Source organism: Pocillopora damicornis, chromosome 3 (genome assembly GCF_964200805.1).
Source record: "Pocillopora damicornis chromosome 3, jaPocDami1.2, whole genome shotgun sequence".
Classification (NCBI taxonomy): domain Eukaryota; kingdom Metazoa; phylum Cnidaria; class Anthozoa; order Scleractinia; family Pocilloporidae; genus Pocillopora; species Pocillopora damicornis.
In genome coordinates, this window is record NC_142672.1 from 22,029,408 (window position 1) to 22,056,907 (window position 27,500).

The 27,500-nt window shown below is 37.9% G+C and overlaps 4 protein-coding genes and 1 non-coding gene across 5 annotated transcripts in view; 3 read left to right on the top strand and 2 right to left on the bottom strand.

Annotated features, from left to right (window-relative positions):
• LOC113684133 (guanylate-binding protein 6) overlaps window positions 1–4,134 on the top strand; it is a 10,325-nt gene extending 6,191 nt beyond the window's left edge. The window contains exons 5-11 of the mRNA XM_027201469.2: window positions 1–150; window positions 471–735; window positions 1,393–1,688; window positions 1,989–2,243; window positions 2,446–2,568; window positions 3,118–3,165; window positions 3,528–4,134. The exon at window positions 1–150 is cut by the window's left edge and continues 46 nt beyond it. Coding sequence (XP_027057270.2) covers window positions 1–150; window positions 471–735; window positions 1,393–1,688; window positions 1,989–2,243; window positions 2,446–2,568; window positions 3,118–3,165; window positions 3,528–3,830 — 1,440 coding nt within the window. The 3' untranslated portion in view covers window positions 3,831–4,134. The remainder of the gene's footprint in view (window positions 151–470; window positions 736–1,392; window positions 1,689–1,988; window positions 2,244–2,445; window positions 2,569–3,117; window positions 3,166–3,527) is intronic.
• Window positions 3,185–11,619, bottom strand: LOC113684132 (uncharacterized). Its single transcript, XM_027201468.2, has 8 exons — window positions 11,518–11,619; window positions 9,620–9,999; window positions 8,395–8,646; window positions 8,133–8,258; window positions 7,603–7,746; window positions 6,938–7,104; window positions 5,667–6,005; window positions 3,185–4,953 (listed from the first exon to the last, which is right to left on the bottom strand). Exons 2-8 carry the CDS (start codon window positions 9,984–9,986, stop codon window positions 4,765–4,767), a joined length of 1,584 nt encoding a protein of 527 aa, XP_027057269.2. The 5' UTR covers window positions 9,987–9,999; window positions 11,518–11,619; the 3' UTR covers window positions 3,185–4,764.
• Window positions 11,620–12,484: 865 nt separating this feature from the next.
• LOC113684143 (pre-mRNA splicing factor CWF19L1) lies at window positions 12,485–25,256 on the bottom strand. The gene is made up of 18 exons (XM_089200488.1): window positions 25,131–25,256; window positions 24,441–24,525; window positions 23,739–23,823; window positions 23,347–23,457; window positions 22,624–22,703; window positions 22,178–22,309; window positions 21,601–21,719; window positions 20,779–20,863; window positions 20,225–20,374; window positions 19,698–19,785; window positions 19,199–19,249; window positions 18,751–18,830; window positions 18,387–18,479; window positions 17,484–17,506; window positions 17,294–17,387; window positions 16,919–17,032; window positions 14,127–14,224; window positions 12,485–13,557 (listed from the first exon to the last, which is right to left on the bottom strand). Exons 1-18 carry the CDS (start codon window positions 25,148–25,150, stop codon window positions 13,416–13,418), a joined length of 1,650 nt encoding a protein of 549 aa, XP_089056614.1. The 5' UTR covers window positions 25,151–25,256; the 3' UTR covers window positions 12,485–13,415.
• Window positions 17,071–17,189, top strand: Trnal-caa (transfer RNA leucine (anticodon CAA)). Its single transcript has 2 exons — window positions 17,071–17,108; window positions 17,144–17,189. It is a non-coding gene; the product is annotated as a tRNA-Leu (tRNA).
• A 34-nt stretch (window positions 25,257–25,290) lies between the features above and the next one.
• LOC113684139 (small ribosomal subunit protein uS17) overlaps window positions 25,291–27,500 on the top strand; it is a 2,798-nt gene continuing 588 nt past the window's right edge. Inside the window, exons 1-3 of the mRNA XM_027201480.2 lie at window positions 25,291–25,333; window positions 26,408–26,536; window positions 26,913–27,118. Coding sequence (XP_027057281.1) covers window positions 25,322–25,333; window positions 26,408–26,536; window positions 26,913–27,118 — 347 coding nt within the window. The 5' untranslated portion in view covers window positions 25,291–25,321. The remainder of the gene's footprint in view (window positions 25,334–26,407; window positions 26,537–26,912; window positions 27,119–27,500) is intronic.

The following is a 27,500-nucleotide window of genomic DNA, read 5'->3' on the forward strand; positions in this document are numbered from 1 at the left end:
CAAACGAGTGATCCAGTTGGTGGAGAAAGTCTGCAAGCTGATGCAAATCAATTTCATAAAACATTTCCCTTCTTCGTCTGGCTGCTAAGAGATGTTGTGCTGTCTCTTCCAAAGGACTGTCACAGCATCAAGGATTACTTCCTGACAAGGGTGGGTTTATAAAGTTTGTTTTCAAGGATAACTTTATGCCAATTTGTTCGAGGTAACTTATTAATAAGTATTATGTCATTGAGGCATGAATTCCACTTTTACTGTACAGTACTTTTATTGGATAATGCCATTAAGGAAAACTCAGGATCGTTGGCATGAGTTTCATTGTTTTAACAGATTGAACAGTAGAGAGAGGAAGGAAAAACACACGCTCACGAGCTACAGTGCTCATTACGAAGAGTTGCTTTTCAGTTCTGAAGTACGGCTGTCATCTTTCAATACGGAAGCAATTCAATTGACGTTAGTTTTGTTGCATCTAGGTTTTCTTGTCCGATCCAACTTCAAAAGGCGACCAATCAAATCAAGTGGCAGAGAGTATCTTGAACTTCTTCCCTGGGTTTGACGCTTTCAAGCTTCCTCCGCCTTCATCAGACCCGGAAGTGGTGTTGAACCTTAACAGAGACGAGGTGCAGCAAGACGTGAACAAGTCATTTGTCCGAGGAGTTCAGGAGTTCAAGGCGCTGCTTAGGTCTAAGCTATCACCTAAGCGCAGTTTTAACGATGGAGAATACGTAACTGGTGAAGGTAGGTGGATTCCTCAGCCCTCTCCCCCTTACCCTCCCTCCCCCCCCCCTCCTGCGCCCTGAATCTACTTAATTCAGGCAAACTAAATTGAAACTTTCTAATGAGTATATGGCATCAAGGGAATGGACGCAGTGCACAGTATGACCTCTCACGGCCTAGTTGAAAATCCAGGACAAATGAAAATCAGATCCTTACTTCATAACTTATTTTCAACGAAAAGGCCTTGGGATTTGAATTGGGATCATTTCCTTCAGAGTCATTCATGTCAAGCAAGGACACCTTTTTTCCGTTTATTTTGTGACTTTGCCTTATATGGAAAATAGTCATCAGAAAAATTGATCATAGATGCAGACAGCTTTTTTAGCGCCAGATGTCCAGAGTTTCTGATTATAAAAAATAGCTCTGAGTGTGAATTTTTAGAGTACAGCTCAAAAATTTGCGTTTTTCATAAATCCCATAAAATCTAAGCTTATAACGTTTTATAACTTTGTAGAATTTGTACAAAAAAGACGAAATTTGAGATGGAAAACCCGCCTTTGTCATACCCGTCAAAGATTTTTAGTGACCGTAAATTATTTTTCCCTTTGATCTTGACTACGCAATTAATTAAATATAATTTTTCACTGAAATTAATTTTTTATCTTTTTGTAATCATAGCTCTAGCAGCTCTCGTTAATATTTACGTTTCTGCCTTGAACACTCCTGGCACAGTACCCAGTGTGCAGAGTGCGTGGGAGACCTTTGTGCATACTAAGTGCACTGAGGCGAAACATGCCGCCTTAAAGGTGTATGAAAGTGTAATGACGTCAGAGCTGGATGGTTTACTGCCTTGTGACAGCGATAACATTCGTCAGGTTCAGGAAAGAGCTATTGGAGAAAGCATGAGGATTTTTCAGGAAGAAACTGTTGGAGTTTCCGCCTCGAGTAGCGAGAAGTATTTGGATGAGCTCATGGTACGACTGCAACATTACAGTGTTATTATGAATGTGCTGATCATAAAAATTTTCTCACATAATGACCTAACAAGCTTTTGAAGATTGAAGGATATTCATCCGTGGGTAGTTCATAAATCCAATGGCATTTTGAGTACAGGTGTGGCAAATCAGCAGTTTTTCATGAGTTAGTATTGGCTCAGAGGTTCATAAGCGCAGCTCCTGTTAGGAACACTCAGTACTTTAGTGTCCTGAGGACGCCTACGTTTCATACTAAAACTACGACATTCTTATGAAATAAGCATCGTTATTTCTTTTTAGGAGAGTATGAACGAGGCGTTGAAACGATGGCAGGATGAGAACAATCGACAAACGAAAGAACAATGCCATAAATTGCTCAGGGGCTTGAAAGAAGAACACTTGGACCCTATTCTGAGGGAGCTAAGCGGCAAGGATGGAGCATCAGTGAGCTTTGCTCAGATCATTGGTGGCTACTCAGCAATTGAACAGGGATTTAAACGTGACGCAAAGGGAGCCAAGGACATTTGCGCTCAAGTGTTTTACGAGTTTCATCCGGTAGGTGTATGTGGGATTTGTTTTGATCAGTTGAAAACGTTCAAATCAGTCCAGTGCAGTCGAGCAAGATATAAGCAAAGTAGTGAGCAAACCATCGGCAAAACGAATAATCGGATTTAAGTTATAGGACATATCCCTACAAATCCCTATGTTTATTCGTGAAGCCAGATAAGTCTTCTAAACTCTTATTTGGGCATTGTAGGAAATGCAGGCAGAGATGGAGAAACACATGGCGTATCTACAACAGCTGAAAGACTTCGACGAGTCTTTGGCTTTCGAAAGACAAGAAAAGGCTCGTCAGGAGCAAGAGAGACAACGAATAGAGGTGACACTTTTAATAATTAGCGAAAGAGATACTATTGCCCACGCACATACCTACGTGTTACCTGATTATGTCTTTTATTTCGATCAGTCTCCCTAAATTTGTTTTCTTTTGCTTGTGTAAAAAAATTTGAGGGTAAACATTTGTCGAGCGTGGAGTTACAGTAGAGCAGCTTAATGGTAATTGTACAAGCTTGCCTCGAGCGCTAACATTGGAAAAACAAAAGCAGGATTTGGTATCATGCCTTTGTCGGAGGCGTCGTGTTTTTCTTGCTGTATGTTCTTACCTCAGTTTTAAAATTATATAAAGCTTTTAAAGCACAATTTATCGTCTGAAATTTTTCTTTATTGTGCAGATTATGTATATTATGTAAAAATTAGTGATATTAATGATGACGATTGGTGATTACAAAAATTTTAATAGTAATGGTAAAAACATGGTTTATGGAATATGCTACAAATCCCACTGCATTTGCGGCAAAAGTTGGTTTTCATTGAAATACCGATTGTAACCTATATCAATGATGCGAAATGATTTATGATTGAACTCTAGGAAGAGAATGCTCGGTTGGAAGAGGAGCGGCGTGCAAAAGAAAAAGAGGTGGGTTTCCTCGTATCTGTTTTTTTTTTTCGTTTGCTTTTTGGTTTATTGGGTGATTTTGTTTGTTGCCGTTATTGCTGTTGTTTTTTGTTGTCTTTGCTTTGTTTCTTTACTTTACACGGGTGTTACTTGAAGGTAACATACAAAGTGTTAGCACATCATCCGTGATCACTTTTTCGTGGGTTACTTCCATGTTTGTGCAATACTAATACCATTCTACCGATGTCCCTATTCCACCCCCCCCCCCACAAGTCTGATTAATTGCCATTTTCTCCTATGCTCCAGTTCAATTGAAAGATTGAGTAGACATAAGCTTAAAAATGTTTTAGATGTCAATTATCGAATTTTGTTTTGTGTTCCAGATGGAAATTCTGAAAGCTAAGCAAGAGGAAGACAGGAAACGCTTGGAAGAGCAGTTTAAAGCGGACATGGAAGCCCAAAGGGAGCAAATGCACAATATGATGACAGCAAACATGGAGGAGCTGCGAAAGGATCGAGAGGCAATTGTCCAGCAGAATCAAACCTTTAAGGAGTCAATGGAGCAGATGCGGCAGTCAATGGAAAAAAGAAATGACCAAATTGTCGAGCTTCAGAAACAAATTGTTGCTCTCGCAAACAGACCACCTCCTCCCCCACAAAAGAGAGGAATTTGTGTTATTTCGTAAAAGCACGGTCAGTTTATCTTTCACATAACACCTGACTCCAAATATATAACACTTCTTTTGTTCAAAAGGGGCTGCTGATGGTGATATAAGCGACTATAACCATGTAAGGGGCCATAAAAATCTCGTAAGTTGCAGTAGACTGCCGGTGATATAAACGACTACTGTCGAAACCCATCAGATTATTTCTATTTAAGTTACATGCCATTATTTCAGATTTTCAGAGGCTTAACGACCTCTAGAAAGCTGTGGAATATATCTATGTTATAACTGACTTGATTACAATAAACAGGTGTTAAACAAAAAAGTCTGCATGGTTTTATAATGAAGATCTTAAATCTTATGGTATCATCACTTTAGAGGTATCGTTTGTGCGATCAAAATGGGAAATGTGTTGGCTTGTGCAGCATATGTTACAAAAGACAGCTGAACATTCCACAGAAGTCCAACAATGGTCACCTAACAAATTAAAGATGAAACTACTTGCACGTGATTTTGGTTAGGAGACAACTATATCATGTTAATAGAGGCCCTGTCGCTTACTAAGGACAAAATAAGGAGTCGTATCGAGATGACTTTTTAAGCAAGCTAAGGCTAACAGGTATGAAATGTCTATGCCAGTTCCTGGGCAAACCTCAACATTGTATTCGAGAATATTGCTTGAAAATGAACGGCTTTAATGCATTAGGGAAAAGATGATGATTATTATTGGACTAAGATGACTTGAATGCGAGGAAAGATCCACAAGCTATTGTGCAACTGTGGGAAAACGCCCTTTGAGTTGATAAAAACGTAATCTATTTGTATTAATCAAAAGGCAAAGAAACATCTTAACAAGAGAGTTATGGCTTAACTAAAGCAGTGATCCTCTCTTATAGAAGGTAACAGTATGATCCTCTCTTTCTCACGGTCTGTAAGGCATCACTGAAGAACTCCGTTATCTCAGTGATACTTCAGTAAGAAATCGCTCCAAAGCTCTAATTGCAGGCACCAATGGTTTATCAATGTAGTGCATGGAATCACGGGTGCCTTCAGGCCAAGCAGTGGTCAACGGGTAAATATCAAGAACAGGGATTCCTGCCTTACACATAGCGTCTGTAGCATAAGTATGGAACAGCTGATTCCTCTGAATCGTAGACAAAGTAGGCAAGCAAGGAAGAGATGAGACAAATTAGGCAAAATGTTATAAACAAATTTGAAACATTAATAGTTTGTTTACGTAACAGACATTGTCGCAATCCTCAGTCCCATGATTTTTTCAGTTGTTATGGCAAAGTTTTTGATGTCAAGTGACAGTTAGCATTCTATCACAAAGTCCTCTGGAAGACGAAATTGAAACAAATGGGAAAAAAAATTGGGGTGCACATGCCAACCATCCATCGTTTTACATGCCAAGCATTCACTGACGCAGTCGTCTTGAATGTGTATCCCCAGTTTAGAGACCGGTCATTGTATACAACCTGGGGTGAGTGGGGGGAGGAGTTCGGAAGATTTTGGTCACGGTGTCACGGTAAATATTTACCTGATATCCCCCAGACGGGTTTTAAATATTCTTATGATTCCCCCTCATTGCCACTTAATTGGCGATCAATTTTCTGTGGTATCCCCCCCCCTTTTATACTATGTTGACGATTACTGATCCCCATTAAGTCCCCCCCCCCCCGATAAATGAAGATTTCGAATGCTGGTCTCCGTACATTACAAAGTTTTCTGATGAGTGTTTTTCTCAGTACGTTTGCTTGACCCGCGCGCGTACTAATACGTCCTTTCACTGGTCAGCAAAATAGTCTTGATCATGTTTGCGATTAAGGCATTTGATGTTTCAATTTGTATTATTACCTGATTGGTAAAGAATCTCCATGCGGTATAGTTCACTTGCGGGAAACAGTCTTTAAAACGCTCCGCCTCTACAGCCGCGTTACTTCGCCAAATGGAAAGTGCCCGGCTACTCAACGCGCCTTCATTCTCAGTACCAGTGTCTCTCCTTAGTATCTCGATAATGCTATCAATCAGCATTTGGTAAGCTGTAAAGTTCAGCGATAGTGAGTAATGTATACCGACGTTAAAAAAGAAAACGCTTTGATTCCCTGTCATGTTAAGGCTGTCCAAGACTTTTTGGATCCCCTCAAGGACAATAGTCTGGTTGAAATCTCTATCATCGCTTCCTTTCCAGGAGGCCTGCAAAGATACACAACGGGCGCTCGCGTCATCCTTTTTAATGCTTCATAAAACCAAGAGATAAAACTTCGAAAGAATATGAGAACAAATATATGTCATGGAAACGTTAAAAAAATCTTACCAACAGAGAGATTAGCTGACAAAAATGCCGTGACATAATTTAATAATTTGTTTCTCATCTAAATCTACTTCGGCTAATCAAAATCACTACAAAATTTTCGAACATGATTGGTTATCACCAGCCCGATTTGAGCACTAGTAGTAAAGTATGGGCTTCAAGCTTATAATTGAACTGTGTAATTCGACAGTCTGTATATCATGCATCTGTTATTGGACAGTACCCGTCGTGTACGTACGCTGTTGTCAAGAATATCGTCGAGTTAACTGTTGTTTTTTTATGAAAAGTATAACCAAGGGCTAGTTTTGACTAAGAGGGAACAAAATTTCGTGGCGTCCAGTTCTACCTGTAATTATACTCGTAATAAACAAGTCGACTCCCGCTTAGCGGTCGTCCGTTTTCGTGAATCATTCAAAGGATCTCAGACCAAGTTGGATCCCACCCAGTCCATTACCATCACTAATTTCAAATTTGCAAAAATAATGTTCCCAAGGTAGATACTGTTTCATTAACGAAACAAACAAAGTAAACAAAAAATTCGAAAGCAGAAAATAGAACCTAGTTTAAATGTATTATCAACTACAAGTTGGTAATAAACAACCAAAAAAACTGGCTATACGCCCAATTAGAGTGATGTTTTTGCTTTAATCTTCTAAACGAAGAGAGTGTTTCGGTGTCAATTTTATTTTCATTATTTAGTTCGTCCAACTTTTTCGAGGTTCTGTGTCAAGAGGATTGATCCCAAATTCAAATCAACAAACGAAAGACTTTTGATAAGCAAATTATAAATAAGCAAAAGTTTCTTTCCACTCACATCATAAGTCCACATGTACTTCTTCCCGCAGGTATGAAACATTTTCTTACAAAGCTGACTTCTCATTGCAAGAGAATGGAAATGCACGTTTGTGGAATCCCCATAAAACATTAGATCATCTAATTTTCTCTTAAGACGTTTTTCCGCATATTGTGCCTTTTGCATCTCTGATAAAAAAAAAAAAAAAGAAGAAATAAACACATATGGGCCGCTTATTTACACGAAGTCCAACCCAAACCACAGTTTAACGCAGTCAGTGGGCCTCAGGCTCTCCCTATAAGAGGGTTGATTTCATTAAAAAAATGTCCTTCTACTGTTAGCTTTTGGCCCTCTTGACACTGTTCACAAATGTAACTGTTCATATGAAAGGTTCGGCTAAATTGAGGATTGTTTGGGACGCGGTTTTGCTGAAAAACGGTTTAAATAATCAGACCATAGTTTGGAATGGGGAGACTCAAAAGAATTTCTTTCTTCTCGATGCAATAGTTTGAAGATTGTTCGCATATCGTAGTGTTTAGTAGGATGTTGTTGAGGAGACCTGAAAAAAGTTCCGGTGGTAACTTACGTCCCAAACAAACTTTTTAAGCATCGAACATGAACTGACATCAACGTTTAGGAAAAATTAACATTATCAAGTCATTAGTTTTATTACTAAGTTCGCCAACCTTCAGGCATGTATTGTTTCCAAATGCTGTTGACCCATCGCCCAAAGCCATTCCACACCAAGGAACAATTAAAGTCACAAGACGACTGGGAGAAACTTTCTTTACTTGATTGACTTAGAAATGGCTGGATGTACTTGAAGAAACCTGTACATAGTACGTTAAAGTAACGGCCTAGCTACATTTACAATACACTGTGACTCGCTGATGGAGCATCACAGACTTTTCATTTCCTGAAGGTTCGACATCCTAAGAGCGACTAGCATCTAATCTCTCCCTACAATATCACCCCTGAATCAAGAAATGAAGGTTAGGAGAACATAGAAATGATCCGCAACTAAAGAAGCTCTTGATTGTTGAACAAATTCTCCTTGTCGGCACCTTAGGAAATGTATTGAGAACAGTATGGAGAATATGCATACTGATGTTCGGGGTTCATGATTACTTTCTGAAAATATTGCGCTCTTACGTTGTTTAAAAAAAAGTTGCAGTAAGCAAATTATTTTCTTGGTAAAAATGATTCACATTATTACCTTTTGTTTTATTGCACTCTTTGATATAAAACTCGATCGGCTTTCCACTTTGAAGCGGTGCTTCAATAAAATCATGGTCAGTATCTCCCAGGATACCAGTCTCCTGTTTGTGGCCTTGAATGTCACCTTAAGAAAAAAGGAGAAAAGGCGTGGAAGTGATTTTGTTATTTCATTTTGTCAATGAACCGCAAGACCTTTAGAACGAAATTCCCACATCAGCAACTGCCAGTTGCGATGCTGAATTTACATATAAAAAGAGAACCTTTTATGTACCAATCCTCCGGTGGATCTCTAAAGCCATCGCAAAGCGTGAAATCCAGAATAGCCTGGACCGAGTAATTCCCAGGCTCCAGTGCAAGAAACAGAACCTCGTATGTTCCATCATTATGGTCGACCACGATCGGTGTTAAGGATGCTGGACCTTGTCTGATGTGAACTCTCCACGAATCTCCCCCAGTCTCCTTAAGCTGGCCACTTTTGGTCACGGACTGGATAAAGAAGCGACTAAATTCGCCTGAAAAGTATTGAGAGTAAATTTAGCGACGCCAAATCAGATTGCTTTGAGTTTATTATTATCAACATAACCATTAATGATATCATTATTTTAATCATCATTATTTTTGTCATTATTATAATTTGCATTAAAATTATTTCTAGTATATAATCATCATTAATTTTTCTATGATCATAGCCATCACAACTATTTAAATTTTTAAGAGCTTCTCACTACTTGTTAAGAAAATAAAAAGAAAAAAAGAAATAAAAATCTGCTAGTACAATGTTTATATTGGCTTTATGGATCATACATATGTGAAAAATCTAGTTAAGTTGTTGTTTTTAGTTGTAATGCATTTTTCAGTTTCGTGTCAGGAGTTTATTAAATCTAAACGATTAACAGTTGGAGATACTTTGGTCTTTTTGCAATCTCACAAATATATTTTTTCAATAATAAATCAAATATTTGAGGAAGAGGCAAGAGGATCATATTATTAAACCTTGAGTTGAGTGTTATCTGCCGCTTTGTGATGGTTAAGTAATCCTGCTCAAAATCCTGCCAGAGTGACAGTGGAAAAAGGCTTTGGAAAAAATTGTGTTGGGTTTCGGGTTCTACTATACAAAAATTGTACATACAATCTACAGTGCATCCAATTTAAAATAATTTAACATTTGTGTAAAGGACTGAATTTTACACTGGAAAACTTAAGCGTAGTATTCGTAGGCATCATTATGGAAGCAATTTACAACGGACCATTTTTTTCCCCTGGGGAAATTAAATGCTTCTTTTAAATCTTCAGTTGTTGAACCGATTTCTTCTCGTCATTTTTGAAAGCACGAAGATGATGACAGCAAATAACAATGGAATAAATAAAGAGAAATAAAAACCTGCTTGCAACCCAATGCCTCTTTTCACACTCACATTCTTGAAAGCATCCAAACAATTACAAAATTAATCAGCTTCTCAGAAAGGTGTGTTTATATCTGTTTACCTTGAGCTTTTACTTCCTTCTTTAAGATAAAACTCTTATCAGGGTCTGTTCTGTTTTTTGAAGAGGACTCACGCTGTGTCCAAGCCATTTTGTCATGACAGCTTCCCGACAATACTTCCCAGTCCACACTCGACCGCTGAAGTCGGCACCAGTCAGTGAAAAAACTTTCACGGTCACTTGATGAACGTGATAATCTATCAGCTGTTAATCGATCAAGTGGTAACTGATCGTGTGTTAACTGATCTTTGCTAAAGTCGGCTAGTTTCACGAGGCGTAAGAATTCAAGTTTAAAAAATTCACGGACAATAATTGCTATTAAAACAAACAGGGACAGCAAGAACAGCTTCTGTACTTTACGAAACATCATCTCTGGTTACTGGCTGTGAAAATAAAAGGAAAAGAAAATATGAACAACGTTTGACACAATGTTTGACTCAAATCAGAGAATTAGCCTCCTTCCCCACTTCTCCACGCGTTAGATGCACACAATGTAAGAGCATTGCATCGGCAAATTTATCGGAACCGGCATTTCTTTGATCGCTGGAAAGAGCGTTTAGCGAGGAGAGCTAGGGAGAGGTCTGTGAGGGGTCCAGTGCTGATAATGGATGCCAGAACCCACGGCCAACTCTCCCCGACTCGCTCTAAATCTTCCCACGGGCAGGGAAGCGTCTTGCAGCGCTATTCCGTCGCTATTTACTTCAATTCTCCTCTCGTGAACATGGGCCGATTTGAAACTTCGGCAGAACTGTCCAAAAAAAGTGCTTAAGGCTGATAATTATAAATTGACCGTAACCCGGATTGTCCTTCTGTACTAACACGAGGTTTGCTTTGAGACTGACCCGCGTCAGCCTTTAACCCATTACATCCTAAGAGTGATAAGCATCTAATTTCTCCTTGCTGTATCACCCCTGAATCACATATCAAGGTCATGAGAATAAAGAAAATGATCACTGACTAAAGAAGCTCTTGATTGTTAAACAAATTCTCCTTGTCATCACCTTAGGAAATATATTGAGAACGGTATGCAGAATATGCATTCTGATGTTAGGGTGTTAAGGGTTAAAGAACCGATCAAAAACCTAAACATCAAGGGGACAAATCGCAGATATGCCAAGTCCAGTACGACAAAATGGTGGTTCGTGATTAGTTCAAACTGGTTAAATTAAAAAGAAGAAGCGATTCAGACAATGTTATTTAAGAGAACGTACCTGCCCTGAATAGCTTATCCATACGGAAAATTGAATGAGTTTCATACCCAACCAGATTTCTACAAGGTATACCCTGAAAGAGGGACTGACCTGGTTTAACTTCTTTTCTTCATATAAAAGCTTACAAATTTGACTGCAGAAGGGACTCTCCTAGCCGTAATTCAACTTGGATGATAATTAAAGAAGTCGAGGTTTTGTTAAGAGTCCCTTAAGATAGGTTAACTTATGGAAGCAAATCACTGATGAACTTTTATGGGTTAAACACTCGCTTGTGCAGTGAATATAAATTGATAAATTAGCGACACTCCCAGAAATATCGGTAGGGACACTTCTTCGGAGGAACGACGGCTACGATCTTCTCTCGCCCCTTCCCCTCTGCCAATGTGCCAATTTCAAATATGTCTATGCCATCTTTAAGGCCAATATTGAGAGGGACACATGAGGCAACAAGTCTTCAACACAAATGAGTCCGGGAGTGTAGATTTGAATCACTTCCAATACGTAGTCCCCCAGCATATCAGATGCCTGAAGCTAACTATATTCAAAGTGAAACAATCGCGAACAGCCCTTACAAAAATGAAACACACGAAGGCAAAGAAACATCACTATCCAGCGACATATTTTAAAATGGTACCACGACAAAAACTTGGAATATGATTCCTTTAATCATTTTTTCTTGGAATTTCTCACCTGTATAGCGCTAATCTTTTGCAGTGCTGCTCTTCCTCTATGCTCTTCCGTGCTATTTTTACATTCGGTTGCTGTGCGTTGTTGCCTGTCTGACAATAATTCCATGGTGCCAAGACTGTTGCTAGTTAATCTTAATCAATATTGACAAACTTCTTTTCATGTGCTGTGATAATCCAAACCCTAACATGTCAACACTATCAGAAAATTTAAAGTTAATCTCAAGACGTGCGTGGGTTAATGAGGAAAATACTCTTAGGTGCTATCCTACCCAGCCATTTTTACATTCGGTTATTGTGCGCGCGCGTTGTTGCCTGTCTGACAATAATTTTGAAGTGCCATGACTGTTGTCAGTTATTCTTTATTGATATTGACAAATTTCTTTTCATGTGCGGCGATACTCCAAACCCTAACAGGTCAACAATTTCATAAAATTTAGAATCAATCTCAACACGTGCGCGAGTTATTTAAAAAAATACTCTCTTCAAAAAGTCAGAAAATCATCGGGGTCAAATTTCCCTTAAGACGCAATCATGATCTCCGTAGAGACCTTTTCGCGGTAACCCTAAACGAAAAAATCTTATTTGTTTGCGCTCGCGTTTGATTGCTTTGGTTTTTGTACGCAGATTTAACATCAATCTCTCATCACGACACACTAAAATGAAGAAAAAGCGTTTGGTTTGAAAGCAAAGCCAAGCTAGACCCCAAAGGCGCACGAACTATTCATTTCCTGATTGAAAAAGAAAAAAAAACATATCCTGCCGTGGGGGGAAAGGGTTTTTGGCAAAGAAAACGATTCACTTTTCCGCGAACCGCCATTTCGTCTGTTGTGAACGTCAGAGGATCTACCAGATCACTGGTTAGCGGCTCGTAGCGTGGGCCCGGTGTTAGCGCAATTCTTAAAGAAAACTGACCGCTTAGGAAGTCAATTTTACTAGATACCAATCCCAAAATGACGACCAAAATCAAATTCATCTGTCTTACCTCATTTTTAACGCTTCTTCTATTCTAATATTTAACAAAATATCAACAACCGAACAACAACAACAAAAACAGACAAATAGGAAAATAATATTTATCCTTTAATCGCCGAATGAAGTCACCAGGGCCGAATCCGCCTCTCTTGATACGCTCACTGTCATTTGTCATTATAGACCTACTGGCTCCAAACTGCATGGAAAGAACAACAGCAAGGAAAGAAAATATCCTCACGGGTGAGCTGTATTTACCGAAATTAATGAAAAGACACCTGAAAAGATCCAAGGCTCGACAGGATTCACGGCCTTGTCTCCTGAACACTTGTAGGGCCTTACTACCACAGGTTAAAGGCGAGGTACATTTTAGCGGGTAGTTCGTTTCATGAAAAGAATCTGATCATTTATTTTATCAAATTATAAAGAAGACCGGTCACGAAGCGTTATTGCTTTTTTTTTCTGTTTTAAAGATAATGACGACTTATCTCTTGAAATATTTCGTCCATTTCATATAAACATAAATTATCGCGATCTAACTATCGGGAATTTACCATCATCTCTACAGTTATCTGACCATACAGGTTGTATAAAGGGAATAGGTTTCTAAAGAAACTTCGGTGCTATGTCGGAGGGAGAGTATAACAGGGTAATTTAGTATAATCAACTGAGCTGATAACGTAAATTGACCACCGTAAAGAGCTTCAAATCTGACGTTTCTTTACGGTGGCCAATTTACGTTATCAACTCAGTCAATAATACTAGATTACTCTGCCGTACAGCTTGTAGTCTCGAACATCGTAAATCCGTCGTTTCTTTGTAAAGCATTTCCTGGAAACCCTAATGTTTGGGTCTGGATTGTTTGGGTCTGGATTGTATGAAAGCATGCCCAGCCTCATCAGCAATTCCTTTTTCGATTTTATCTTTTGCCTATTCCAAGTTAAAATCGTAAGGTTGGAATTTCTTTCTAAAGACGGCTGCCATCCTTGTCTCCTCGTCCTTAGAAACTTTACAAGCTTTCCAGTCCACTCTGTCGGGCATGTTGAGAAGAGCGGGACTGGCGGCAACTTCCCTGTTCAAGGAACGAAAGACACATCAGATCAATAGGTTCTACACCAATCCAAGGGCGTAGTAAAGAAAACAAACGCACGCTAATTTTGTCTTCGACAATCCAAAGAAAATTGTCCTATATTTAACAAACAAGAGACGGAGATAAAGCCAAACAACACTGTCAGAATTTATAAAATAATTTCCCTCTAAAAAGCCACAGTCGATACGATTATGATGGTTTTATGCTTTCCATTTATTAAACCCATTAATGAACCCTAAGAGAGACCAGTATTTAATTTCTCCTTACAGTAATATTTTTGAATTATTTATGAAGATCATGAAAAGAAAGGAAATGATTGCCAACCAAATAAGCTTTGATTGTTAAACAAATTCTCTTGGGCAGTACAAAACGATTTGTGTAGATAATAGTATGGAGAATGAGGATACTGATGTCAGGGCATTGTTAATTAATATTGTATATCGCACTTTACACAGGTCTGAAAATCTCTAGTAACCTTCTCAAAGATTATGTCTCTGATGCTTACATCGAACGTAGGAATTAATTACTGAGATATTGTATGATAAAGCTACCTTCCAAACTGTAGAGGCATCTTCAAAGATACTCTGTGAAGCAATTTCTCTTCGTTGTCGAATTCTACCACAAAATAGGGCGCTCCAACTGGTACGATCTGCAACAAAATAAGTAAACACAAAATTAAAGAACTTACAAAAAACAGCAATACAAACAAATTGATCGGCGACAAAGCCAACTAAAAAATAAAACGAGCCCACAAGACTCGTCAGTTGTGAACCCTTTGCACCCAAAGATCCGTACACATTTTCTCTACACTGCTCTTCATATATTGCCTAAGGTGCTGACAAAGAGAATTGGTTTAACAATCAAGAGGTTCATTAGTTGGTGATCATTTCCTTTATTCTCATAACCTTAAAGTTTGATTCAGGGGTGATATTGTGAGGAGAAATTAGATGCTGGTCACTCTCAGGGGTCAAAGGGTTGATAACATCTTACGTTCGATTTTGAAGTGGCTGCCGTTCACCCATGCACCGCCATAAGGATTCATATGTACAATACAATACAATACAATATTTATTTGCCATATACGACATTTACACATGGAAAAAAAAAAAATGAAGAAAATTGATGACAGAAAATAAATGGCGAGAAAACCTGAAAGAAACCACGAGGCTTATAACAAGTCAGGTTTTCTCACTTAAAATAACTAATCTTATATTAGAATTACAATATGGACTTATGGTAATTAACTTTGACCGCGCACACGTACACACACACACACACGCACACACATATTAAGTAAGTTAGTTAAGAATTACTGCCTTACAGAAGCTAATACTTAGAGAGAAGAAATTCTTTAAGCTTTCTTTTAAAAGAAGCGGAGGAGGGAGAACTAGTTATGTCAGAATTTAACGAATTATAAAAGTTTGGACCTTGAAAGTAAATTGAAAACTTCCTGGTGTTCGTTCTGCACAGTGGCAAACGGAAGGACTGAGCATTCCTAGTATTATAATTGTGGATTTGACTATTCAGTAAAAAAAAGTTATTGAATTTGGAAGGGAGTGTAGAGTTCTCGAATGAAAACATAAAAGTACCTAATTGAAACGAATGGATATCATGAAATTTTAAGAGTTTAAGTTCCTTTAAAATAGGGCCAGTATGGGCAATGTATGTAGAATTGCTTACTATTCTTAACGCACGTTTCTGTAAGGTTACAATTCTTTGAAGGTTTGACTTATAGGTACCAGCCCAAGCTAAATTGCAATAATACAAATATGGAAGGATCATAGAATTGTATAAAGTACGAAGGGAGTGAGTAGAGAGAAAAAACCTAGATTTATGAATAATACCTATAGATTTGGATAATTTATTTGCTGTTAAGGATATATGCGATTTCCAGGTCAAATTGTCATCTAATAAAACACCCAAAAACATGGTCTCAGAAACACGAAGAATAGGCTGCTCATTTATGAAAACTTGAAATTCAAAGGATTGCTTCTTTTGCCAAGGCTTGAATACCATAAAATTAGTCTTGGCTAAATTCAAGGAGAGCCGGTTTGCTGCAAACCAGGTTGACAATTTGTTTAATTCTCTATGTAACTTTACCTCACAATGCCGACACATCGTGTACTAAAAACCGACCTTTATGCTGCTGATTTGGCGGGTGCTATATTGATATAGCGCCAAATTCTCGCTCTTAATCCGGAAAAGTGGATAACACTAGCACAATCTGTCGCTCACACTTATGATGTGGCTTCGAAGCTAAATTGATATTCGTACTCAAACAGTCACTGGGAGGCATGAGTTCGAATCCGTCAAAACATCAATTTCGAGTTAAGGATATATGCGATTTCCAGGTCAAATTGTCATCTAATAAAACACCCAAAAACATGGTCTCAGAAACACGAAGAATAGGCTGCTCATTTATGAAAACTTGAAATTCAAAGGATTGCTTCTTTTGCCAAGGCTTGAATACCATAAAATTAGTCTTGGCTAAATTCAAGGAGAGCCGGTTTGCTGCAAACCAGGTTGACAATTTGTTTAATTCTCTATATGTAACTTTACCTCACAATGCCGACACATCGTGTACTAAAAACCGACCTTTATGCTGCTGATTTGGCGGGTGCTATATTGATATAGCGCCAAATTCTCGCTCTTAATCCGGAAAAGTGGATAACACTAGCACAATCTGTCGCTCACACTTATGATGTGGCTTCGAAGCTAAATTGATATTCGTACTCAAACAGTCACTGGGAGGCATGAGTTCGAATCCGTCAAAACATCAATTTCGAGCTTCTTTTGAGCAGTTCCTAATCCTGAAGCTTTTCTACGAGGATTTCTTTGCTTCACATAAGTCTCATTAGACTGTGGTTAACTTTTTATCTGTTAAGTTTTCGAATTATTGTTACAGTAACTTGTATTTTTGTTGTCGTGCACTGTGTATTCCGCTAGTTCACAAAATTCTCCATCCCACCTAGGCAAGGTTTAATTCCCCACACCCAAGGCACAGACGACAGTCAAATGCCCGTGGGTTGCCGAAGGGAGGGAGGAGAGGTTTGAAAGTTCGAATTGATCGGGGCATTATCATCATCGTAATTTCATTGCAGCTGCTTTTGTTGTTGCTGATATCGTTCAAGTTATCATTTTCATAGATTATCATAATTATCGTTATTATTACCATTATTGTTGTTATTTTTTTTGTTATTGTTGCTCATGTTACTTTAATGTTGCACCTGTTTCCGGTGCTCTTCCTATTCCTTTGCTGGCTCCCAAGTCATTTTTGGGGTTCTGACCTGTGCCCTGTAGCTCCTCGTAAAAGAGCCTGTAAATTATCAAATAAACACATCACCTGACTAAGCTCTGTATTGGCAGGCACGTCCCTCATTGCAAGAGAATTGGAATCTCCGTGTTCTCTAAAAATGTCTTTTAACTCCTCAACATCTGTGGGAGGCACTGGTATAACCTATAGATAACAAATTAAATATTGGAATTTTAGCGAATGTCAGGATGGCCGAGCGGTCTAAGGCGCCAGACTCAAGGATAATCTCCTTCCCAGTACTAACTGGGCCGGGTCTCCTGGTCTCCAAATGGAGGCGTGGGTTCGAATCCCACTTCTGACACGACCTTTTTTTTTTTTCTCGTTTTCTTTTTTTTCTTTTTATGATTTACAGGTTACCTTTCGTGTTTTTCTTTTTGTTACTACGCGGATGAATACTAGTTTTACCTGAAGTTGAAGGTGCTGTGTGTAATAATTCCTTTCAAAAATAACACAGGATTTGCCTTCTTTGTGGTACATTTTTCGAAGCGCTCTCTTGTACCTGCTTTAGTGTTAAGAATTCGAACACTTTTTCACACAGGACAATCAAAGATCACAACTACCATAGATTCTTCCCAACACGCTCTATAAAGGATATTTTTCAATTTCCATGAGAACGTCCTGTAATAAAACAAAAAAGTAATTTTGAGTTGAGGCTACTATCAGTTTTATCACACTCAGTGTTGAACTGCAATATTACAGTACAGCGTCGAACCGTTACTTTACCGGCGCTGTAAAATTAAGTCATAGTTCAGTAAAGAGTATATAATGGAAAAAGGGAGGAGTACTCTCTATTAACCCCCACACCCACCCCCACAAAAATGAAGGACCGTGGAGGAATTATGACCGGTTTATTTAATTCTTAACCTAATGATATTTGTCGTGTAAATCCATATAAAGACTTAATCAAAGGGAGTAAAAAGGTTCCATGACAGGAGAACAATAGCGGGAAACTTAATTGGCATACTAGGATTGTTGTCAGTTAATCTAAACCTACATAAAAGGAAAATCTACGCATTAAACGTTAATAGACAAAATATAAAAAAAAAAAAACAGGGATAATCAGCTGGTTTATTTTTTTCGTTTACAGGTATTAGAACTTAGAACCTGTGTTTGTGTAAGAAAGTGTGTATTGGAAGGGGGAGGCAGGGCGGGTAAGTAACTCGCTTGCTACTTCGGTGTTCCGTGGATACTCAATCACGAATAGGTTGTCCTTGTTGACGAAATTTGTGACTCACGTTTAGCTACAGCCTTCTTAGCTAAATATCTAGGCTTTTTTGGGCGGCGTAACCTTAGGGACAAGTCCTCATGGAAACTTAACATCTGATTGCTCAATCTTTTTTTCAAAAGCTACGTTATCGAAAACGTTCAAAAAAGGCTGCACCACCTTTTTCGTTGAGTAATTTCTTTTAGCTCATAATACTTGAAATTTCAAAAGCCTTTCATGCGTTGCTATATCTAAATCGTGGTTTGGAAACAGAAGTCAAAAGGTCTTTCCTACCTCTGTCAATTTAACTGTTGATTCGAAATGCGCGATGGGACAGATCAATACATGATCAGCTACCAGACCTCCTTTAGCCAATGCCACGTACGACTGATGACAAATGGAGAATCATATCAAAAGTTGAATTCATTTTGTTGGGGAAGGTACTTATGTTGATCATGGTCTAAAATGATATTTAACGTCTATTGAAGCGCTTTCCCGTTGTTTTACGTTATAGAACCACAGCACTTTGACAAACATTTTGTCTCGTAAGTCTCGTAAGTTTTCCAAGTTTCGCCTTTGAACGGACTTTTCTTGCACGTTATTCAAAATTTGTCACGTCAGAGATTCTGGTGAGACTTCTGAGCGGAAACATACTTACAGCGTCTCCCACACTGACAACCAAATGTTTCTCAACCTCAGGACTTCCCAGGCAGAACCAACAGGAACCTTTTAAGGGAGCTAAAGGAAAAAAAAAGTAAATATGGCCAAGCGTTCAAATCCAAAGCCAGGAGAAGTTCAAAGCACTTAGATCAACCTGACCTCAAGACTACGAGGACGGAAAGAAGCCAAAATGAGTCATGCGACGTTAGTCCCAAAAATCTCGTGCAAATAGATGAAAAATTGTTTCCTATAAAAGTAAATATGATATGGAGATGGGGGAATAGGGGAATGGGGGAGTTTGGGAGAATTCTCGAAATCAGTCCCCGACTGCGCAACTGTCTAGAAATCTAACAGCTCCCTTGCGTTTAGAAAAAGTTTAAGTCTTGTATTGCTCCAATACAGCACGTTCTTTCCTACATCGCAATAATCAAAGGGATCATACTTACGTGGTCCTTTACGTTGTCTTGGCTGTTTGTTGGAACCGCCTTCTTCGCCACCTGTAAAAATTTACGAGACTGGGGTAAATGACTAGAAAATTTAACTAATCGAAACTGTAAGCTATCGGAATTCCTAATGTAAGATCAAAGTACAAGCTAGGTTAGCGGAAAAATGGTTCGAGTATTAGTTAAGAAGTTGCATTCCAATTGACTAAAAGGGAATTTACTGAGCTACGAACAAAATGTACGGGGGAAGCGAGTTGTCCAATGCTCAGCATTTGAGCAGTACGGCTTCGAGCCCTTGCGGGTTGCGGGGATATGGTGCTGGTGATACAAGTCAGTTCCAACGATCTGTCAACGAAACCTGGGGGAGGGGGGAGAGGGTGGGATAGAAGGGTTGAAGACTCCTAAGTGCCTCGTGCTTCACAAAACTGAGCTTAGCAGAGATATCTGTTAATCTAAAAGGCCAGCTTGTGATTTAGAGCAGATTATATATATTTTCAGATACCATGATCCCTTCGTCGTTTTTGTCCAGGTCCCTGTGACTTCCCTGTGTTACTCATATCAAAAAAGAAGTTCTGACCTGTGGCACTGGCCTGCAATAAAACAAGTAGACACCATTTAGACTTAAGTCTTTTTGTATTAAAAAAATACAAAAAGATATCTTTTGAGAGTCTGTGAGCCAATAATCTACGGTGAAATTTACCAAAATACACTTAGACGTTTCTGAACTGTTATTCATGATGAAAGCGAGTAAAATTTTGGTGAATTCCTCGTTCCCGTTAAGGACTGGAACCTGTGCTTTCTGGCTTCGTTTCAATTTATCATTATTACTGTTATTGCAGCTCGCCTCCTCACCTGTTTTTCATCCGCAGGTAAAAATATTGACATTAATTTTTTTATTACATTGTGTTAACGCACACTGCCGTACTTCATTACTAGAATATGCAACGACTAAATGTGACAAGTCCCTGAGGATTTTACACATTACAGTCTTACTTTTACTTAATTATCCAGTAAGGTTTAAGAGGTCACCTGAGACTGTAGATTTGTATTTTGGTCAGCTGTGTTCACATTGCTACCACTTAACCTGTTATAAGGACACTCCGTGACATCTGGTGGCTGTTTGACAAGTTCGTTTTTATCCATGGATACCAAGGGCACGATATTGAACGCGTACATGTACTGCAAGGAATAAGAGAGCAGAGGGAACAGAATTGACACCCAGATATAGTGAATACCGTAAACAGCATGCATTTCTTTGGCTGGAAATCTGTGTTGTTCAAAATTGGTACAAGTCTTTGACTGAAAGTACATTTCGTACCCCAATGCTACCTTGCCCAAATGAATAACAATAAAACGATATATCACTTTATAATTTTTTTTAAACAGGGAGGGGGAAGAAGAGGGGGGGAGGGGGGTGGTGGGGTGCTTTGTATAGAGGGAGTCATATGGAGGTGCTCACAGAATAGAAGTCTGTCTGTTTGTCTATTTTTTTGCTTGTTTGTTTTTTTAAATTGTAACTTGAACTACATGAACACCCGAACTATCAAAGGTGATTAAAGAAATGATTAAGTATTTTCATGTACCTTTTTCTTGTGTGGATTACCAGCTTGGGCAAGGGCAATAAAACGTGTCACGTGCTGTGCGGATTCTCTCAACACCCGATAATTCCTACAAAAAAAAATAACGTTTTCAGTAAATCACGAAAAATCTACACAGTTTTTAATTTTAAAAAGTTGTCAAAGGTATACTTTCAGAAAATCGATCTAACTTATTTGTCCTTCGCAATAATGTTAAGAAAGTAAAAGGATCGAAAAAGCCTAAATAAGCGGAGAATTATTTCAAAATAAGATAACTTTAAATACTTCAAGTTGAGTAGAAGTGTACCATATACTGTTGTTAGAATATTTTGGTTTCAGACAAGTGGTAAAAATAACCACAAGTTTGGTGGGGGGGGGGGGGGGGAGGGAGGAGGGAAATAAAGATACCCCCGACCTTTCCCCTTGATCCACCACTGCAACTCCTTCTTTCTTGAGGAAGAGTACGCGTCGCCTGACGAGAGCAAACCACGGATGCGAAGGAGACTTCAGACGGCTAAGCATTACGCCCAGTCGTAGAAAATACAGTGTATTTCTGCCCAACCCAAAAGGGATCATTAGAAAATCAACCATGGAGTACAAATGAAGCTTACACTTTAACTTTTTTTTCAAAGAAAGGTTTGAGGAAAAAGCCAGAATTTCTAGTTAGAGGGGTTCAAGCCAAACCCCTTTTTGGCCAGTTCCATTTTCAGCATTGTACTGGTAGAAGCGTATTACACGTTATTGATTTTAGGTTGATGGAAAAAGGTTTTCATTTGACATGTCACACAGGGTTATCACTTCTGTGCTTGTCAAATACCCTTCTCTCACCTGTATGGAGGTCTCTCATAATAGACTCCCTCATGACCAGTGAAATGATACCTGGGCCTTAACTGTTGTGCTAGTCTGGACACCAGTGCTGAACCATTTTTTTCAGGATCAACTCTCTCCTACAGATCATGACAACATGATCAAAAACTAATTCATGGCATGTTAACCACATGTGAACCCCTTCACTAACAACATCTATGTTCCATGCAGATGTTCAGTAACACATGTAGATCACACATGACGTCTAAATGTGGTGAAAACAAAAAAGTAGCACATGAGGCACAACTGAGTATGTCACAGAAGTTCTAACTGCATTTTGACATATTCTGTGATCCATTACTTTTAAGAACCATGGTAACATAGAGTCTATTTATATATAAAGAAGTAAAAAAGAGTCGATGGTAACATCATCTACACTGAATGCCTCTATACTTCTACAGATCATAAGTAAGAACCAATCAAAATGCATATGTTATGCAGCTTATTATATAATTAACAATAATAATAATAATAATAATAGTGACTGTGACAGAAGAGCTTGTCTTAATAATAATGATGATGATAAGAGCATACTCACAGGCTGATTAGCAAAGTTTGACACTCCTTTTGGCCAAGATGATGATATGAGGATGTCCAACCCTTTGAAGCTTTCATCTTGGCACAGAGACTCCAGTGACGTAACATCATCCGCAACAAAATGACATCCTTCCTATATCAAAATTACAATTAATTCAATTAAAATTTCTTTCAAATGTAATAAATATGAGGGAAAACACTGCTTAAAGAATGTACATGTAAATAATGTATGAATGGGATAATAAATGGGAGGATCTTATAATGTAGGTAAATGTAATTATTTGTGAAATCTATGGGCCCTAATGTATATCACAAAAGACTCTTGGCTTCCTGACCAGCTTTTTTCCAAGGGCAAGAATAAATTACAGTGCACATCCACTCCCTGGAAGGACATAGTGTAAGGCTAATATTTTTACAACTTAACGGTTTCTACAGCATGCAATGTACCTCAGGGGCTTCAGATTTTTCCAGTCCACTCAGATATGCAATTTGCAAACCTGATTTTGTTTTCAAGATCCCTTTCCTACCTGAAGAAATACAAGCCATGATACATTTGTTGTAAGAAAGATGGTATTTATATCAGTTTTTTAAAAACCAATTGTGACTCAATGAATAACAGTTCTTGAAAGGCTATTAACATCACTGCATAACTTTCTCTAAGATTTCATAAAGAAAATAATAACATACACATGTAACATAATTTTATACTAAGTAGTCACAGCACACATACATCAGTGACTTGAAAGAAGAGAAGAACTTTCACAATCTTAGTACAGATGTAGTGTAATCATGAAAAGTTAACACAGTGAAAAACTTCTAATAATTTACACTATGCGTGTACAGTTAACCACTCATGTATACATTAACCAAAAAATGCAAATAAAACATACCAAAATTGCATGCAATTGCAAATAAAAAAATTTTATGTCAAAAAATTACATGTGCATGCACAAGCTTGAGACATCTGCCTCATTAGGTATGTATGAGTTAATCCTTTTGTTTTTCGATTGTTGGCGGTTTATCATTTTAAAGAATACTCTACAATGTAATAGCAATAAAACACTACACCACTACCAACCAATGCAACTTTGTAATTGGAATATATAAATAATTTAACGTTTTCCAACACAATTCCTTTATGTGTAGCCAGTGCTTCACATGAATTCTTACCTAGATATGTCACATTCTCACACAGCTCTCCACCATTCTCGAGGGAAACAGAAGAGTAGTAGCTCACTTCATGCATTTCAGTAGGTCCAAGAAGAAAAGTAGGGATAGGAACTGAAATGAAGGGAAGGAGGAGTTGTGGTCATCATTACTACAGAGGTATGGCTTGATTATTCTTTACATTAAACTTTTAGTTTACATTGAATTCTTAAATTCAGTTTGAAATTACAAGTATCAAACCAAGAAACTATTAAAGAGGACATGATCAACTATAAAGTAAAATTTTTATCGCAATGAATGGAATTTTTGTGAGCACTCTGTTCTTTACCATCCATTTCATGGTTATAACTATGTTTAACTGAATTCAGTCATTCAAGTTATTAAAAAAATTCCACCTGAATTGTTTCCTGCTAGATAACCTTCCCACTCTTTTTTAGATTCTTCACTTGATCCAAAGAAACTTCCAACACAAAGCAACATCTATATGAAAATGGAAAGAAATGTATTGGATTTGCATAATAATCAAGTCATGAGTAATTGAGTTCAAGATAAAACATTTTATGTTATTCTTTGGAGTGTATATTGAAAATCTTTTTTTTACTGTTTCCCTTTTTGTGCTTGTACATACAAGTATATTGGTGGCAAAATACAACATCAGAGCATGGAATCTGAAGGTCTGAGGTTCAATTCCTCATGGGGACTCAGAATTTTTTCTTTGTCTCACACTTGTGACAAGACGAAAAAAGGGGATTATTAGTTGATCCAATACCAAATTATCTGAACTAACATCATAAGAATTGTAAGATAGACAGTATGGAGAATTATTGATGAGAATTCTTGAAAGTGGAAGGGTTAACTGCTTCCAAGTCCTATTTGGGTTCAAACCATTGGTTTTTGAGGCACAAAGTGAAACAAGAGAATCCAGAGAACAATTAAAATAGAAATGACAACCAGCAACCAATTGGATCCACATATCAAAACCTCAGCACAGCTTGTGAGCCTTCAATTGAGGCCAATCTCCATCAAGCAAAAAGCTGCCAAATGTCACAGAGATTTTGTCACCTAATCCCTGAATATTTCCCCTCAAAATCATTTACCTCAAAATCCTTGTTTTTCTTGAGAATATTCCTCACCCTTTCAAACAGAGTGTTAAACTTTCCGCAAACATCTCCACTGACAAGGCTATGAAGGGAAACAGATCCATAAGTGATTGATTTTTATTCAATTTTGTAACCATTACCAAAATCAAGCATTTCCAAGATCTAGTTGTCAAAAGGCCAGGTTGACAACTCCTAACAATGTGACAATATTTGGATAATTATATCAAGCAACTCTTAAAACTTCTAGTTAGCATTGGTATGCATATTCTCCCAACAATTCTCTTCACAATTTTTCTGTGGCGCTGTGGCGTTAAACAATCATGAGCTTTTTCATTGGACAATTATTTCCTTTACTCCTGTGACCTAAATTTTTTAATGCCGACTATTAGCAAATCTAAAATTATACTCTTATCATTCATTCGTGCAAAGTAAGCTGTATATTCAAATAAAGATACCATGAATTTCTTCTACGTGACCTTAACGTGACACTTCCTTGAATTAAAAAAAGAAATCAAATATTTGCGATCCTCTCTGTAATAATTGGCAGTAAAGCCGCAAATGTCAGTGGGCTTACATGAGAACTGCGCACGATCAAATTTCTCGCAAAAGAACTGGAGGAAAATACATTTTCCATGTAAATTAAGTTTAAAAAATGATTAATTATGTTAAAAATCTTAGATTGCTCACATTTTGCGTGCTGTTGTCATGATGATAGTCTCAAAAGTGAAAGGACTAGTTGTCAATCCCACAAAAGAGTTCTTCGTTCACTTTTGCCGCCATCATGGATTTCGTAGACTCGCCTCCATGTCCACAAACAGCAAGGACAGCTGGGAAAATTCTTGAGACCACGTGGTTCTTCCTCTTTTATAAGTGGCATCATGGCGGAACAGGTTCGTGTCGAACGATCTGGATTTCTTTTGCTTTAATCACGCCTTTAGATTATAGTTGAACGATTCTTGATATCAGAAACGTCGATTTTGTATGTTGGTTAACTTTTAAAAGCCCCATGATGAATTAAAACATCGTTTTTAGCTTTTTGTTCGTCTAAATAAGTAGAACATTTCATCGGCATGTGTGCTGTTTGATTAATTATGGCTATGTTTTGTATAAAGATCGCATGAAACGAAGTTTAGCTTCCCTCGATTGTTCTTATGTTTTTTGCACTATTAGGTTAGTTCTGTTTTTTCGTTAAAGTCGATCTGTGTTCTTTCCGAAATGAAGTTTCCTACGATATCAACACACATTTCGAAGGGTTTGAGAAAAACACATACATTCAAGTATAAATTTGCTCGAATTTGTTCTCTCTATATAAGAAGTCAAAAGTTGCCATTTTCAAATTCGGTTGTGTTTTCAAGAACATGTTTATTAAAGCCCGCACCAAGGTGAAGTTGTCCTATATGACTTAACTAATGCGAATAAAAGTTATATAAAACAAGTAAGCCAATTTGAGTTTTTGTAAGAACTATAGAAGCAGGAAAATATTATATAGAGCCAGGAGTACATCCTTAGCTTAGTGAACAAACTAACCCTGATTATACAAAATTTGACGCGTGACATGGGCAATTGTGTGGTGAGTGCTAACAACCAGCTGAGGATGTCAGTGCTCCAAGTTACGACCACTTTGATTGCCATGGCAAGTGAAAAATACATTCGGTGACTAAAATTTTGGCAAAAGTCACCAATTGGCAATCAACAGATTTAGAAATAAAAATCAATAAATATATGGCTATTTGGTCAAATTATCAAACATACAAAGGCTGGTGACACAACATGAAGTGAGCTCCCATTGATATGATTTTTTTTGGCAACCATTTTACAGCTGAAGGTGACCAAAAGGGAACTTGGAGCCCTGGATGGAGAAAAAATATCCTAGTTGTTTGATGCTTTTGGTACTGGATGAACTCCTTTAGTTGACCTTATGTTTTTCATTTAATAAGTTTGTACCTTTTGATAATATTTTACAGACTGAGAGGGCCTATCAAAAGCAGGCACCAATTTTTCAAAATAAGAAACGTGTCTTGGGTCAACCTGGTAAGAAGAAGGAACTTCGATATGTGAGGAATGTTGGTCTGGGATTCAAAACTCCCAAAGACGTAAGTTCGGTTTACTTGTGGGTGCATGGAAGCCATTATTCCTCAGACTTACTGCCAATAAACAGAAAAAGCTACTGTAATGGAAGATTCTTTTTTTTTCTGTTTTTTTTTTATTGTTTTCTCAGGGGTTACAAAATGCTTAAGATTCAAAATATTTCTGTGGAGTGATTCTGAGTAATTTTTTGTGTTCTCTCAAATTGTCTTTAATGAAGGGAAAACAATAATATCGCCAGGGAAGTGCAAACAACATACTTGAAGTATTTATAAATACACTTTCATTCAAGACAAAAAAACCTTGATGTGTAGCAAATGTGAAGTTCCTTTTTAAAAAAAACTGTCTGTGATGACTGCAACGATTTTATAATTCTCTTGACAGGCCATTGAGGGAACTTACATTGACAAGAAGTGCCCCTTTACAGGAAATGTAAGCATCCGAGGTCGTATTCTGACGGGTATTGTTGCGAGCCAGAAAATGAAGCGCACAATTGTCATCAGACGTGATTATCTGCATCACATCAAAAAGTACAACCGATTTGAGAAACGTCACAAGAATCTTTCAGCCCATTTATCACCTTGCTTCAGGTTTGTTTCACTTGTTTTTATAAAAACTATGATTAGCCATTAACCATACTGTGATATTTTCTTAAAGTTAATTTGCACATTGATTTGCCGGGAAATTAGCCTACTGCTTGATCTTGCAGTGTCTTATCAAAGCTACCAATTACTGTTTTGGTATTTTAGAGACTTTTCATTGGATCTCAATATCATATCATAATTTGGATCCCAACACCATATCATGTGTAAATTTTATACTTCACTGGTTTATTTAGTTAACTCATGACAATGTCATTAGAAATGTGCTGATCAGTAGAACTGTCAGTTTCTAAAAACGTACACAGTAGAATCTCATCTCACATGTTCGGTACATGTGGCTATGTGTACCAACACCCAGTCCTTGATACAT